General features: G+C 48.2%; 1 protein-coding gene across 1 annotated transcript; it reads right to left on the bottom strand.

Moving 5' to 3' along the window:
• Positions 1 to 15,622: 15,622 nt before the first annotated feature.
• Positions 15,623 to 16,993, bottom strand: RPL3 (ribosomal protein L3). Its single transcript, XM_085887868.1, has one exon. It carries the CDS (start codon positions 16,931 to 16,933, stop codon positions 15,722 to 15,724), a length of 1,212 nt encoding a protein of 403 aa, XP_085743994.1. The 5' UTR covers positions 16,934 to 16,993; the 3' UTR covers positions 15,623 to 15,721.
• Positions 16,994 to 17,431: the final 438 nt, after the last annotated feature.

The raw sequence follows: 17,431 nt of genomic DNA, 5'->3' as shown, positions 1-17,431 counted from the left end.
TGAAATGTAGTGTAGTGTTGAAAATATCACCAGAATAGATGTTGGCATCCGAGATCCAGGCCCGCATCCGGGATCCAGGCCCGCATCCGGGATCCAGGCCCGCATCCGGGATCCAGGCCCGAATCCAGGATCCAGGCCCGCATCCCACATCTAGAATCGAGGCCCGCATCCGGGATCCAGGCCCGCATCCGGGATCCAGGCCCGCATCCGGGATCCAGGCCCGAATACAGGATCCAGGCCCGCATCCCACATCTAGAATCGAGGCCCGCATCCAGGATCCAGGCCCGCATCCAGGATCCAGACCCGCATCCAGGATCCAGGATCCAGGCCCGCATCCACATCGACTGTTTTGCTGAGGGTACATCAAGCCAGTTGTGTGAGCGATTAATTGTAAATGAATGAAGCTATTTGGTTGTCATTGTTGTTGTTGTGGTGATAATATTTGTTTTCTCCTCGATTCATGCTGAACACAATGGGTACATCTCCATGCTGCTGTTTTAATGAAAGCTTGAAAGGTGATTGAACGTTTCTTTTTAAAAGACTGGTGTGAACATTTCCTTGTGTTGTTTTGACAAGTGCTGGTTCTAACGCTTCGTTCGTTCGTTTTGTATCTATTGCAAAGTTTTTGACGCAACTTCCTTGTTTCATCTGAAATTTTAAACTTTTCTGCTTGTTTTCTCCGTTTTTATTGAAATGTTAATTTGTGTTTTAATAATTACAGTAGTAACAGTAGACTGGTTGGGGGTACTTTTATTAGATTTTGCACACATTTCAAATAAAATTAACTTGTTTAAAATAATTGTCTGCATTATGGTTTGTACATGGTTATCAGTTGAAGCTGTCTAACCTGGGTTCGAATATCGACCCAGCTATAAACTGTCGTCCTGGTGCTTCGCATGTTGGGAGAGGCATCAACGTGTGTGTTGAAATGGGCGATCCGTCTGCTGACGTTAGTTTGTGGACCTTCAAGATCTCACGGTGTCTTACGAAGAGTAGGCGAGCTATCGCGGGCACCATGGCCAAATTCCAAATTGCTGCTCAACTACTTTAAAGGCAATGGCAAACCACCAAGTATAACCCTCACCAAGAAACTGCTTCGGCAGCACCGACGCTCTGTGACGGAGTATGGTACATTGGAACCAGAATACTCCGCCGATGTTGCTCTTTGAATGAAACTCAACACAAAATTAATGGTTTGAATTTATGAAGGATTTGTCCAAGGAGTTATTTTTTTCAAATTGCCGCTTTTACATTGTTTCCGATATTTACAATGAGCATCGCTACATGGATGGAATCCCCTGCACAAAACAATGCAAAGTTGTATGAACGGAGTCGTCTGTGTATTACATGAGGGAGCAAAAAGTGTAAATGCTAAAAGGGGAAATGATGCAGAAAATGGGGGCGATAAAGGAATTTTGGGATAAAACAAAGGATATGCATGATGGATAGGTTACATACATACAATGGGAGCATGCGCTTTTCATAGCGCGTCGCTGTGTCCACTTTTCACAGGTACGCCAGGGGCTTCCGTCTGAACATCCCCCAGGTAGAGGTCTGGCCCATCTGCATCTCTTAGGGATAGGACATCCCAGACACCCACTCGAAGGGACTGCCTCAGGTTAACTCGAGGAGACTGCCGTCTGGTGGACTACACCTCAGCACCACCCTGCCATACACCTCGGTGTGTTTTTGCAGAATTAAGTGTTTTACGGTGGCCGGAGTGCAAATCCTGCCACCAACCTCCTGGGGGAAGGTAACCAACTGCATGGGGACGTCCGCAGACACAGTTGAGCACCAGATGTGGATGGCCGTCGGCTCACAAGGAGCTCCTCCGTCCTTCGACAGGTTTTGTATTTAATCCTACTGGGTGTCCATGTCCACTCACCCTCGACACCAGGAGGACCTGGCCGGGGGAGACAGTTTACTCACCGACAACCTGACCACGTCATTTTTTATGTCCAGAAAATTGTAGATTGCCCTTTAGTTGCAAGGATAAGAAAGAAAAACAATTTTTTTGTGCAGCATTGACGGTACACTTATCAAATGTCGAGATTCCATGTGCACAAACCTATGAATGGAAAGGGAGTGTATAAACACAATCCTGGGGCATGATGTCACACACCCCGACAAGGTTCCAGAAACACGACAGTGGAACGAAAAAAGGAGTGTCTGTGGTGAGACGACCATTCATGTTGACGGTGAAATCCATCCCAAAAATGAGAACTATTCTGACCACCATTTCGTAAACAATAAGCGTGGATTGCTTTGTGACTGTTTTACAAAACTTTGATGTGTTCCTTTCGTACAGGCATCATTTAGGCTCGGAGAAGAGGTTCAAACGTCACAAAGGTGGAGATAATGGTAGAGTGCATTTGTGGAACTCGAGAAACATACATCGAGAGGTAACCACGCAAACAAAAGGAATGGGTCAAAAACTATAGTCGGCCAAGAGATCCGTAATTTGAACACTTCACAAGTCATCCCGTCTGCTGACATTAGTTGTTGGACATTAAATATCCCATGGTGTCCTTCATGAAGAGTCGGTGAGCTATCGCCGGCACCATGGACAAATTCCAAATTCCTGCTCCAACGTACCATTTTGCATCGCTGAGTTTGCATTGTGTGGTTACAAAAAAAATTTTGTTTAAGTATTTAATTTTCCACCGAGTTTTAAATGTTGATAAAACGTTTTATCAACAACTCGGTAGAGAGCATCTGGTTTGTGTACACTGATAGATCAGATCTGGATCTGGATTCGGACCTTGACCAAAATCGAATCGGCTCGTTCTTGTCACCTACCCAACCCATCCACCAAGTTTTGTCATAACATGTTCACAACTTTTTGAAATATCATGTTATATATTGTTGATAGCCCCTATCTCTCAATAGTGGAGAATCACGAAAATTATCGGATCCACCACCAAATTTCGTCCAGATACGTCCACAACTTTTTGAGATATCCTGTAGACAAACGAACGAGAAGACGTCGTGCAGAGCACGGTACAAAATCCATAAAACAAATTTGATCTCAAAAATAATTGGCTGGTTGAATTCAGTGACCTGAAATATAAAAAAACTCTTCAAATTTCAAGTCAATGGGATGAAAATTGAGGGTTTTAGAAACACCACCTTAGATGTTAACCTTGGGCCGATGTTGATTTTTGACCTCAAAAACAATAGGCTTCTTCCTTATGATAAACTCCACCATGTGGTGACGTTTCATGACTATCGGTTTAAAATTGTGACCTGTAGGTGATGAACAGACAGAATAACAAAAATGGACTTTCCAATATACGTGAAAAATCTTCGATTTTGCAAGTAACAAACAAACAAATAGAAAGGGGGTGAAAACATAACCTCCTTCACCTTCGGTGGTGGAGGTCATGAGTGGAGGTGAGCAGTGATCCTGAATTTAAGTCGTTTCACCAGAAGGGGGTCTGAATGTGGACCGTGTGAGCCCTGTAATGAACCTGGGAAGGACAACGCGCAGAAACAGCAGAGGCTGCAAGACCAGAAAGGAGGCAGAAGAAAACAGAGAAACCACCGACCTGTCTGCGATGGCGAAGTGATAGACCCATAGACTCAGCTTCATCACGAGAGATTCCAATAATCTTGAAAGCCTCGGTTTCCACTGCGTCAAGCTGAGCAACATGTGAGGCAGGGGAGCCAGCCCAGAGGGGAGAGCAGGACTCCATCAAGCTGTGGATTGTAGGTGGATAAGAGTTCAGGTGTGATAGGTAATGTGATGAGAGTGATCATTTATTCCACTCTGTTCATTATCTTAAGACGAGTTGTGGTTCTACACGACCGGTCAGAAGTTTAAGAGCACCCCCATTTTTCCAGTTTTTACTGAAATTTAAGCAGTTTAATGTTTCAATGTACTCTGAAAATTAAAGCACAGAACAAATAAACAATTATAGATAAAAAGAAATCATTGAATCGTTTTGTTGAACGAAATTTAATCCAAACTTTTGACTCATCAAAGTAGCCACCTTTTGCAGATATAACAGCCGAACAACTCGTGGCATTCTTTCTACAATGGAAATCAAATATTGTTCGGAAAGTTCTTCCCAACACTGTTGCTGAAGTTCTTACAAATGTGTTGCACTTGTTGGTTGCTTTGCTTTCATCCTTCTGTCCAGTTCATCCCAAACCAGCTCGATGGGGTTTAAGTCTGGAGACTGTGCTGGCCATTCCATGATTTAAAGCCTACCATCTTGTTCTTTTCTTCTAAGGTAGTTCTGACATAGCCTGGAGGGATGTTTTGGGTCGTTATCTTGCTGTAGGATGAACCCCTGACCAACTAGGTGTAGACCAGAGGGTGTTGCATGGCGCTGCAAAATGCTGTGGTAGCCCTTTTGGTTCAGGGTGCCAGTCACTCTGTGCAAGTCGCCGACTCTGGATCCAGCAAAAGAGCCCCAGATCATCACACGTCCTCCTCCATGTTTGACAGTTGGTGTCACACACTGAGGAACCATCCTTTCGCCGACTCGACAGAGTACAAAAACCCTGCGTGAGGAACCGAAGATTTCAAATTTTGATTCATCGGTCCATAAGACCTTCCTCCAGTTTTCAGTAGTCCACTGGTGGTGCTTCATGGCCCAGGCAAGCCTCTTTATCTTATTTTTCCATCTTAGCAATGGCTTTCTTACTGACACTCGACCTGTCAAACCTGCAGCTCAAAGTCTTCTGTTCACAGTTGAAACTGAGACTTCCTTACTTCGACCAGTGTTAAGCTGTGCTCAAGCTGCCGTCCTGTGAGCCGCCTATCACGCAAGCTGTTGACTCTCAGAAACTTGTCTTCTGATTGTGTTGTGGCTTTGGGTCTGCCAGACCTCTTCCTGACAGAGTTTCCTCCAGTTTCCAAGTGCCTTTTGATGGTGTAGGAAACTGTCCTCACTGATACCTTAGCTTTGTTTGCAATTTCTCTAAAGGAAAGAGACACTTTTAAGGGTTATAATGGTCTGTCTGTCTTCCTTTGTTAATTGTCTTTTTCTCTCCATTATGACGGCAATATACTACTTCCTGCAGTGCAATATTGTCCAAATTATGCTTCAGAGGGTGTAGCAACACAGTTTGTTCCAACACTGCTTTTATACAGACAGAGGGTTTGTCACTGATCAACCAAAGTTGGGACACCTGTAGGAATTGTTTGCATCAACTTTCAAGGGTTAATTTACTTACGTTGCTGCAGAACAGCTGCAGTTTCTAACCTATTACTTGTTCCCTGAAAAGGGCCTTTTTTAACAACTCTGAAATTTACATTATTTTTCAGTTTTTGGTACCCTAAACATTTTTTTTTTAACCACTGGAAGTTTACCGCTTTGCTTTGTGCCATTTCAGGTTATTCACTGGACTTGAACTGCTATAATTTCAGTAAAAACTGGAAAAATGTGGGTGTTCTAAAACTTTTGACCGGTAGTGTAGTTTCTAATGGAGTGTTTGAATTCGGGTTTTTCGGTATTAATGTCGGATTTCACTACAAATGGCCTCTACCTTCAAGATCAATAACAGCTTGGCCGACTTCCCTCAAATTTTCCATACGTGTTTAGGGCCCCCATGAGAAGGTTTTCAGTGCAAATTAAATTTGACCCCGACCACCGAAACCCACCCCCAAGTCTTACCATCTTCCTCTTTATATTGTATACACAGGTGTGATTATCTAAGATACCTGTCTGCAATCTTACGTATGGCCACGACGTGAGTATATATCGTGCTGCATTAAATTGAATTATGTATTTTTCCTTGCCAGGTCAAAGTTGAACTCATCTGAGACATTCACAATGACGTAACCCTCCATCCACTTTCGGGGGAGCAGGTGAAGAAGCTCTTTGCCAAATGTAGAGATTCTATCTGGTCTCTTCATCCGGTAAACACAAACACACACACACACACACACACACACACACACACACACACACACACACACACACACACACACACACATTTTAATTGTTTCCCCCACTTGACAATCTTACCGAAGATAGGGTCTGAATGGATCCCTGTTTTAAAATTAACATAACGGGGGAAGGGTCGAGACCAAAAACGAAGAGCCCCCCCCCCACCCCCAGCTTACAAAAATGAAAGGACGATGGGATAATATAATCAGGATGAGGGTTCCACAAATGATTGGCCCATAGTAAAATAAAGAAGAGGCGAGAGGGGCTTCAGGGAACCTTGCGGAAAAACAAGGGGCGTTCCAGATGGCAGCAACAGTGTAAAATATTAGTACTGGCATCAGAAGGGCCTCCCAGAATGCAATGCCTGGTGCGGCTTCAGTCGTGAACTGGCAGAGAAAGGGACCCAAGATGATGCATTGGATGATGAGGCAGCCTCCCATGGCATTACATGGGCTCGGGCCTTTAGCTTTATGGTGGCAATCCGTTGGGAACACCGTAGCCAGCCCTGCAGGACCAGGAACGTAGCCAGTAAAGCAGAAAGAACTCCCAAAAACCCACAACCCCTCCATCCAACGGCCTGCCCCAAAAGCTTGCAACAGAACCAATGTTCGGCGAAAGGCTCCTAAGGGATAAGTGGTGGTACCGCCCCGGGCGGCTGCGAGCAACATGCCACCTCCAATCCTGGTTGTATATAATGAATGCTTCATGTAACTTTAGCTGGTTTTCAGATATCACTTGTTTACAACTCCAAAACGATTGTTCCCCAAAAAAATGTCAATAACGGAGCTGCCTTATCCTGTCATTTTGTACTGCTAACAAAATGCCCACCCCCAAACAGTCATGTCATGTGACACCAACCTCATGGCCCACCTCTAAACAGTCATGTCATGTGACACTAACCTCATGGCCCACCTCTAAACAGTCATGCCATGTGACACTAACCTCATGGCCCACCTACCACTAAACAGTCATGTCATGTGACACTAACCTCATGGCCCACCTACCCCCAAACAGTCATGTCATGTGACACTAACCTCATGGCCCACCTCTAAACAGTCATGTCATGTGACACTAACCTCATGGCCCACCTCTAAACAGTCATGTCATGTGACACCAACCTCATAGCCCACCTCTAAACAGTCATGTCACATAATACCAACCTCATGGCCCACCTCTAAACAGTCATGTCATGTGACACTAACCTCATGGCCCACCTCTAAACAGTCATGCCATGTGACACTAACCTCATGGCCCACCTACCACTAAACAGTCATGTCATGTGACACCAACCTCATGGCCCACCTCTAAACAGTCATGTCATGTGACACCAACCTCATGGCCCACCTCTAAACAGTCATGTCATGTGACACTAACCTCATGGCCCACCTCTAAACAGTCATGTCATGTGACACCAACCTCATAGCCCACCTCTAAACAGTCATGTCATGTGACACTAACCTCATGGCCCACCTCTAAACAGTCATGTCATGTGACACCAACCTCATGGCCCACCTCTAAACAGTCATGTCACATAATACCAACCTCATGGCCCATCTACCACTAAACAGTCATGTCATGTGACACCAACCTCATGGCCCACCTCTAAACAGTCATGTCATGTGACACCAACCTCATGGCCCACCTCTAAACAGTCATGTCATGTGACACCAACCTCATGGCCCACCTCTAAACAGTCATGTCATGTGACACTAACCTCATGGCCCACCTCTAAACAGTCATGTCATGTGACACCAACCTCATAGCCCACCTCTAAACAGTCATGTCACATAATACCAACCTCATGGCCCACCTCTAAACAGTCATGTCATGTGACACCAACCTCATGGCCCACCTCTAAACAGTCATGCCATGTGACACTAACCTCATGGCCCACCTCTAAACAGTCATGTCATGTGACACCAACCTCATGGCCCACCTCTAAACAGTCATGTCATGTGACACTAACCTCATGGCCCACCTCTAAACAGTCATGTCATGTGACACCAACCTCATAGCCCACCTCTAAACAGTCATGTCATGTGACACTAACCTCATGGCCCACCTCTAAACAGTCATGTCATGTGACACCAACCTCATGGCCCACCTCTAAACAGTCATGTCACATAATACCAACCTCATGGCCCATCTACCACTAAACAGTCATGTCATGTGACACCAACCTCATGGCCCACCTCTAAACAGTCATGTCATGTGACACCAACCTCATGGCCCACCTCTAAACAGTCATGTCATGTGACACCAACCTCATGGCCCACCTCTAAACAGTCATGTCATGTGACACTAACCTCATGGCCCACCTCTAAACAGTCATGTCATGTGACACCAACCTCATAGCCCACCTCTAAACAGTCATGTCACATAATACCAACCTCATGGCCCACCTCTAAACAGTCATGTCATGTGACACCAACCTCATGGCCCACCTCTAAACAGTCATGCCATGTGACACTAACCTCATGGCCCACCTCTAAACAGTCATGTCATGTGACACTAACCTCATGGCCCACCTCTAAACAGTCATGTCATGTGACACCAACCTCATGGCCCACCTCTAAACAGTCATGTCACATAATACCAACCTCATGGCCCACCTACCACTAAACAGTCATGCCACATGACACCAACTTCAAGGCACACCTCTAAACAGTCATGTTACGTGACAACAACCTCATGGCCCCCCTCCCAGTAAATAGTCATGTCACGTGACACTAACCTCATGGCCCACCTACCACTAAACAGTCATGTCACATAATACCAACCTCATTGCCCGCATCCAGTCATGTCACGTGACACCAACCTCATGACCCGTCCTATCAGTTGTTGCCTTTCCTTTCTGCTCTTGCTAACTGTGTTTGTTTACCTGTTCAAAGTGCACCTGCTTCGTTTGCGTCTGAAATGTGTAACCCGTCCACCCCATTGGTTTAACTCTTCAATAAGAGCCTCTGTACCCATTCTAAAGAGCTTATCCACAAACTTCAAAAGTGATCAACCTTCCACCTCCTCCCCCCTCACTTCCCTGCTCTCCATTTTTAAAGGGAATGGATAATTGTGACTCATAGGAATCCACAAAATTGATGTTCAGTGCACAATGAATCAACGACCTTGTGAAACCATTTAACAAGAAAGGTCAGGAGGTCATTGGAGATGTAAAATGAGTGACCTGAAGGAATTCTGCTGGGAACGCACTGATTATTTTTGTAAATGTCCAAGGTCAAAGGTCACTGATCATTGGGGGCTCGTGTGACCCGGTCCTGCTGCTGCTAAGTGCAATGAGGATTCCTGGAGAGGAAACGGTTTTAATGTGATATTGGAGTGGCACGTCAAGCGAGTCCCCATTTGGCGCACACCACACTTAGTCACTCACCGAGTACATAGGAGTGCAGGAAGCACTCGTTATAAAGTTGCATCACCTCTGGTACGAATCCACAACATGGTCTAGTGATAGGTGGTCTGAGAGTTCCAGAATCCTAAACCTGGTTTTACCCTCTCCATAAGTTCAATGTGCTCATCCCCATTATGACATCACTCCATTGTCATCTGTCATCTGTGGAACCAACTCCCCGTGCCTGTTGTTTCGTGCCCCTTCCTCCACTCTGGAGTTCTGCTCATCCTCAGTCACCTCTTGCTCTTCTCATCTCACCGACACACTCCCACTCCTCCTCCTCCTCCTTCCCTTTGTTTGTCTTCTTGTCCCCCTTTGATCTACTGGCAGCCTGTGAATCTGGGGTGCGTTCCATGACCAATCAGCTGGCAGAGCGCTCGCCAAGCGGTTTAAGCACTCAAACAAGCACTCCAAAGAAACGGTTGCGCTCGCCAAGCGGCTTAAGCAAGCACTCCAAAGAAACGGCCGCGCTCGCCAAGCGGCTTAAGCACTCAAACAAGCACTCCCAAGAAAAGGTTGCGCTCGCCAAGCGGCTTAAGCACTCAAGCAAGCACTCCAAAGATACGGTTGCTAAGGAACGGCTGGCTTGGCAAGCGATAGCAAGCTCATTGCGAATGTCATGGTACACAGCCCGACTGCCCTCTGTCGTTAAGCACCTCCATGTGCCGATCACTGGTGTGCATCACGAAGTACGCTCGTCCGTACGTTAAGCCGGATGATACATCTGCTCGTACAAGTGCACGGCGAAGATATCCTTCGCATGGAGAAGGCAAGTCATCGCCGGTACCTCCTGAACAAATTACAGTACAATCAAATGTGTTCCCAAGGCACACGTCACGCTCCGCGCAATGACGTCAACCAGCAAGCACGTGCCGTGCACGAATGATCATGAAGGAATAAATGAAAGAATGAGGTATAAAAAAAACGATTTTATATAATCCACGTCGAGTTTCTCGAACGCGTCTTGTATCACCGAGGGAAATTTAACAAATGTTATTTTGAAATCTCGCGTCGTTATCCGTCGATGAACCCAAAATGGACGTGATGACGTCAGCCGCAAAGAGCGGCGTGCTTTGCGATGCAGCGCCCCCTTCTGGCGTTGCACTATAACGACGGTGAAATCCAAAGAACCCGAATTCGTGTTCATGGGAATCTTCGCCAACTTTATCACCTCCTCGAGTCCTAAATCGAGGTGGATAAACTCCACGATGCAGGTTAAATTATTTACCCCGTGCAGTATGGCGGCTGGGCGAGGAACAAAGGCTCAGGGAGGAGGACGACGTGTCATCATATCCCGGACCATGATGATGATGGTGATGGTGGTGATAGTGATGGTGGTGATAGTGATGGTGGTGATGGTGGTGATGATGATGGTGATGATGATGGTGATGATGGTGATGGTGGTGATGATGATGGTGATGATGATGGTGATGGTGGTGATGATGATGGTGATGATGATGGTGATGATGGTGATGGTGGTGATGATGATGGTGATGGTGGTGATGATGATGGTGATGGTGGTGATGATGATGGTGATGGTGGTGATGATGATGGTGATGATGGTGATGGTGGTGATGATGATGGTGATGATGGTGATGATGATGGTGATGGTGGTGATGATGATGGTGATGGTGGTGATGATGATGGTGATGGTGGTGATGATGATGGTGATGGTGGTGATGATGATGGTGATGATGGTGATGGTGGTGATGATGGTGATGGTGGTGATGATGATGATGGTGATGGTGATGGTGATGATGGTGATGATGGTAATGGTGATGGTGATTATGATGATGGTGATGGTGATGAACATCCTGAACGTCGTCGCTGTACATCACCAGACCCACGGATTGACGGCGTTACGAGAAGCATCACGTGAAAATGAGGCACATTCAAAATAAATAATCTTATGTTCATGCTGTACAGTAACAGAGGCTGTACAGTACAGTTCATGCTGTACATTAACATGCTGTACCTGTACCTGTACTACCTTGATGTTCTCAGGAGGAACTCAGTGATGCTCGAGATAAGTTCATGTAAAGGGGTGGACTACATATACAGGTTAAAACCCATCAGTACGTCGTTATTCTGTGTTCCTTGAAAAGGAAAGCACGAAAGATAATGTGCACATGTGTGTGATTTATTTACTTAAAAAATTGGCACCCCTCAAGATGAACCCTATTCTTCTTCACCCTGTGTTCCCCACCCCATCCCTCTCCCTTCCCCAGGTCTCCAGTTCTCTTTGTTCCCCACCCCATCCCTCTCCCTTCCACAGGTCTCCTATTGTCTTTGTTCCCCACCCCATCCCTCTCCCTTCCCCAGGTCTCCAGTTCTCTTTGTTCCCCACCCCATCCCTCTCCCTTCCACAGGTCTCCTATTGTTTGTTCCCCACCCCCATCCCTTCCACAGGTCTCCTATTGTCTTTGTTCCCCACCATTTAGTGCTTCCCTCTTATGTTTCTTCCATGAGCCTCGTCTTGGCACACAAAAAATAAACTTTACTGGAGCATTACTTTTGAGGTTCCTCCTAAGACCACAGAGGTCGTCCAGCATGTACACGAGATTTTTTTTTCAATGTGCCTTATTTTCAAATCGAGCATTTTCCACAAGTCATGGAATGTCCCTTATTTTCTGGTTTGCCACATGGCACACACCAGATAAGGAGGTCTTTTCGATGCCGCTGGCATTTTCCCCAAGAATGGATATTATATCGAGCTCATCCTCTTCCAAGTGGTGTCTCAGTACCTCGAGTGGTTCGATTGCGTTTAAAGGTCAGGGATATGGATTTCCCATTACAGATTGAACATTGTTGGCCTCAAACCAGTAGTGTACTGTAACAATATCTGGAGTGTAACGGTGTCTGAAACGTCACAATGAACGCCCCAGCGTGTAAAGAACACGAGCTGTCCCAAGACTTTTGCCGACGGATCTTCAAACCATCATTTGGAACCGTTTTGTAACTTTGAAAAACTTTTCCTTGCCAAATATGCAGCATGTGGTCTCTCCACCTCTCACCCCCAAACAATGTGCTGCAGCCCCCCCCCCCAACCCTGACTAAATACCTGTTCAATCCGTACAGGTGAATGTGTAATTACTCCGCACGCGAAGCAATTGGTCTAATCTGTGTACAGAAGTCGGTTGGATCGAGGAACTTGTCAATTAAATGTTACATTTTGAACACTGGAAAACACGAACCGGCAGTTTAGCAGGACTTTGGCTCTGAATTTGGTGAAATGCATGAAATGTCATCCCGTTTGCACCTGTGTGGCGAGGAGTAAGGTAACTGTTTTACTATGTCTCCCTGTCTGGCAATCAAAAAAATTGGAAATCATTCCAAACAGGAGACTTCCTGTTTTGAAAGACTTCATAAAGGACACAAACAAGAAGCACGAATAACTTATGCAATGCGTTAAAATATAATGGTGGAACAAGTACGACGCCCTGACAGGGGTGAACTAAAAAATTACCCCCGTGCGGGAGTGACGGTCATCTCTGCGAGAAAATATATAGCCTCCTGAAGGTAGGACAGTTTTTGCAAACTTTGAAGTCACGTGATGCGAAAACGAATATCGAAAATCCGTCCCGACCAAATTTAGATATTGTCCCATAGATTCATATGTCACAATCAAATTCAAGATCGCTTGAGAAATGGTGGAGGAGATAGAATTTGAAAATCGTCATTTTCGCAACTTCAAAGGCCTCGTGACCTTGACCTTGGGTGACCTTGAAAGTCATACCATCGTGTAACGTCTCATCGACCTCTATCAGGATCACGAATGACCAGATCTCCTGCTTCAACTTCATTGTGAACGGACGGATGGACAGATGGACGGATCGTCACCTCTCCTCTCAACACCAATATTATTAGGTCATGCTCGAAGAGATGACCTAAAAAGGGTTTTTTCTTCTTCTTCTTTTTTTTTCCACAACTTTTAAAATCTTAAATTTAATAATATCGTTGAACAATGCAGAACACAAATCACCTTCTTGGCACTTTCAAAAACCTCCAGTTTACAGTAGGTACACAAAATTTACACCATTTCGACCCATCAACTTCACCACTCACACTCAGCATTAGGGAATATCGAGATTCAGACAAAATGTCGGTCATGCTCAGAGAGGGGGGGGGGGGGGGGGGGAGAGAGAGAGAGAAAGAGAAAGAGAAAGAGAAAGAGAAACACGGAGAGAGAGACACGGAGAGAGAGGGGGAGCCGGAGACGGAGAGAGAGGGGGAGCCAGAGACGGAGAGAGAGGGGGAGCCAGAGACGGAGAGAGGGGAAACAGACGGAGAGAGGGGAGAGGGGGAGACAGAGACAGAGACGGAGAGAGGGGAGAGGGGGAGACAGAGACGGAGAGAGGGGGAGACAGAGACGGAGAGAGGGGAGAGGGGGAGACAGAGACGGAGAGAGGGGAGAGGGGGAGACAGAGACGGAGAGAGGGGAGAGGGGGAGACAGAGACTGAGAGAGGGGAGAGGGGGAGACAGAGACGGAGAGAGGGGGAGACAGAGAGGGAGAGAGGGGAGACAGAGACGGAGAGAGGGGAGACAGAGACGGAGAGAGGGGAGACAGAGACGGAGAGAGGGCAGGCAGAGACGGAGAGAGGGGGAGAGGGGGAGACAGAGACAGAGACGGAGAGAGGGGAGAGGGGGAGACAGAGACGGAGAGAGGGGGAGACAGAGACGGAGAGAGGGGAGAGGGGGAGACAGAGACGGAGAGAGGGGAGAGGGGGAGACAGAGACGGAGAGAGGGGAGAGGGGGAGACAGAGACGGAGAGAGGGGAGAGGGGGAGACAGAGACTGAGAGAGGGGAGAGGGGGAGACAGAGACGGAGAGAGGGGGAGACAGAGACGGAGAGAGGGGAGACAGAGACGGAGAGAGGGGAGACAGAGACGGAGAGAGGGGAGACAGAGACGGAGAGAGGGGAGAAAGAGACGGAGAGAGGGGAGACAGAGAAGGAGAGAGGGGAGACAAAGACGGAGAGAGGGGAGACAGAGACGGAGAGAGGGGAGACAGAGACGGAGAGAGGGGAGACAGAGACGGAGAGAGGGGAGAGGGGAGACAGAGACAGAGAGAGGGGAGACAGAGAGAGGGGAGACAGAGACGGAGAGAGGGGAGACAGAGACGGAGAGAGGGGAGACAGAGACGGAGAGAGGGGAGACAGAGACGGAGAGAGGGGAGACAGAGACGGAGAGAGGGGAGACAGAGACGGAGAGAGGGGAGACAGAGACGGAGAGAGGGGAGACAGAGACTGAGAGAGGGGAGCCAGAGACGGAGAGAGGGGAGACAGAGACGGAGAGAGGGGAGACAGAGCCAGAGAGAGGGGAGACAGAGACAGAGAGAGGGGAGCCAGAGAGAGGGGAGACAGAGACGGAGAGAGGGGAGACAGAGACGGAGAGAGGGGAGACAGAGACGGAGAGAGGGGAGAGGGGGAGACAGAGAGAGGGGAGAGGGGGAGACAGAGACGGAGAGAGGAGAGAGGGGGAGACAGAGACGGAGAGAGGGGAGAGGGGGAGACAGAGACGGAGAGAGGGGAGAGGGGGAGACAGAGACGGAGAGAGGGGAGAGGGGAGACAGAGACGGAGAGAGGGGAGAGGGGGAGACAGAGACGGAGAGAGGGGGAGACAGAGACGGAGAGAGGGGGAGACAGAGACGGAGAGAGGGGGAGACAGACGGAGAGAGGGGGAGACAGACGGAGAGAGGGGGAGACAGACGGAGAGAGGGGGAGACAGAGACGGAGAGAGGGGGAGACAGAGACGGAGAGAGGGGGAGACAGAGACGGAGAGAGGGGGAGACAGAGACGGAGAGAGGGGAGAGGGGGAGACAGAGACAGAGAGGGGGAGACAGAGACAGAGAGGGGGAGACGGAGAGAGGGGAGAGGGGGAGACAGAGACTGAGAGAGGGGAGAGGGGGAGACAGAGACTGAGAGAGGGGGAGACAGAGACGGAGAGAGGGGAGAGGGGGAGACAGAGACTGAGAGAGGGGGAGACAGATGGACAGATTAAAAGCCTTGTCACACGTCCTTTTTCTCAACACTGTGTGGGGTAAGGGTAAGGTTTTTCATGAACTCTTGTGTTCCTGATTTAATCCCAGTTAAACAGGAAGCCAAATAGGAAACTGATGTGGATGTTTAAAAAAAAAAAATTAAACAAAAGTAAAGGACCGGGAGGTCGTGGTCTGTGGATGCTTCCCCCCCCCCTCCCCCAGTACAAGAAATCGTTTTCCCCTAATAAAAGCAGCTGATTAATGTGTGAAGCCATAAGAAACCTGACATGAGCAGGAAGCAAAATTCATCACTTCCCAAGTAAAGTCAAAACAAAACAATTTTTTTCGTTTTTACCAACAAGGTGTTTATTGAAAGCAATGCAACGCTCAAACACGAGGGAAGAAAAGTAGATGAAAACAAAACACGTTCTTCCACCACTAGGCGATCACATCATCTTTAACCAGATCACGTTTGAGCGGACCCATGAAGGCCCTCTTCTCCTCGAGCGTCTGGAAGCGGCCGTGGCCGAACTTGCTGGTCGTGTCGATGAACTTGAGCTCGATCTTCTCGAGGGCACGGCGGCTCGTCTGCGACTGCATGCTCTTGCGCAAGGTGAGCACGCGTTTCTTGGTGCCCACCACGCAACCCTTCAGCATGACGAAGTCGTTGCGCACTTCGCCGTAGTGCGGGAAGCCGCCCAACGGGGTGATGCTCTTGTCCGAGAGGTCGTGGTCCGTGGACGCGTTGTTCTTGATCACCCGGCCGTCCTTCACGTGGATCTCCTGCCCGATGCGGTAGATCTTCTTGTTGCGCTCGGTGCGGTGGTGGTAGCCCTTCTGGCCGGCCCTGGGCACGGAGAAGCCCACGCGGGCCGGATGCCAGGCCCCGATGCACGCCACCTTCCGAAGACCCTTGTGGGTCTTGCGTGGCAGCTTCTTGGTGTGCCAACGACTCGTCACACCCTTGAAGCCGTGGCCCTTGGTCACCCCGACCACGTCGATCATCTCGTCCTTGGCGAAGATCCCAGACACCGGAATGGGCTTCTCGAGGTGTTGTCGCGCCCACTCGACCTTGTCGCCGATGGTGCCGCCGTTCAGCTGAATCTCCATGATGTGCGCCTTCTTCTGTCGCAGGGGGAGGCGACGCATCTGAGTGTGAGCGATGACCCGCACCACCTTGCAGTACTTCTTGATGGCGTTGAACTCCTTCTCGATCTGCTTCTTCCCGTCTTCGTCCTGCCATTTTTTACACGCCTTCGTGAAGGCCTTCTTCCTGCTCTTGTACCAGTTCTTGTAGAATCGCCGGCGGCATTCGTCGCTCAGATGCTCGGCGAAGATGGCCTTGAGCGAACGCAAGCCCCGAGGGGTCTGGATGTAGCCCACGACGCCCACGATGATCATTTGCGGCGCGTCAACGATGGTGACGGCCTCCACGACCTCCTTCTTGTTGACCTTCGACCCGGGCCTGTCCACCTCTCGCACAACGTGCGTCATGCCCGCCTTGTAGCCCATGAAGGCGGTGAGATGCACCGGCTTGGACGGATCGTCCTTTGGGAAACTCCGAATCCTCCCGCGATGATGGCTGCATCGTTTGCGAGGTAGAAAGCCGAGCGAGCCGTGTCTCGGAGCCGAAAACTTGCGGTGCGACATGGCGCAGCGGCAGCCACGTTTTTTTCGCAACAAGAAAAGGGAAGTCCTTGATCGACGTGTGACGTCATATCCGCTTAACTTTTTTTTTTTCAACGCCTCGTGAAATCGCAACGAAAATGTAATACGAATGAAAATAATGATTTCGTTTCACGACTGAATGAATGTGCCCTTTTTCGTCTGGTAACATTTTACATTTAGTGGAATGAAACGGTCGATGGATGGACGGACGACGCTTTAGCTTAAAGAAAACGTGCATTATACACCATGATTTCATATAACCCTTTCCGTCATCGCTAATGCGATCAAAGACAATGCCTCGATACAACAGATCAGATAAAAATGAATAAAATGAAACGGTTCGCAACAAGTTCGGCAAAATAATTAAAAAGGATTTTCCTTTAACCAACAACTAGCCGGAAATTTATGCAAATGTCGTAAAGTCTGTGCACTCAAGTGTACGCAGTACAATAAGTTTCACATTCAAGGTTTTTCAGTTTG

This window comes from Eptatretus burgeri, chromosome 7 (genome assembly GCF_056783735.1).
Source record: "Eptatretus burgeri isolate ZD-2024b chromosome 7, Ebu_testis_v1, whole genome shotgun sequence".
NCBI classification, from domain to species: domain Eukaryota; kingdom Metazoa; phylum Chordata; class Myxini; order Myxiniformes; family Myxinidae; genus Eptatretus; species Eptatretus burgeri.
This window is presented reverse-complemented; position numbering and strand designations above follow the sequence as displayed.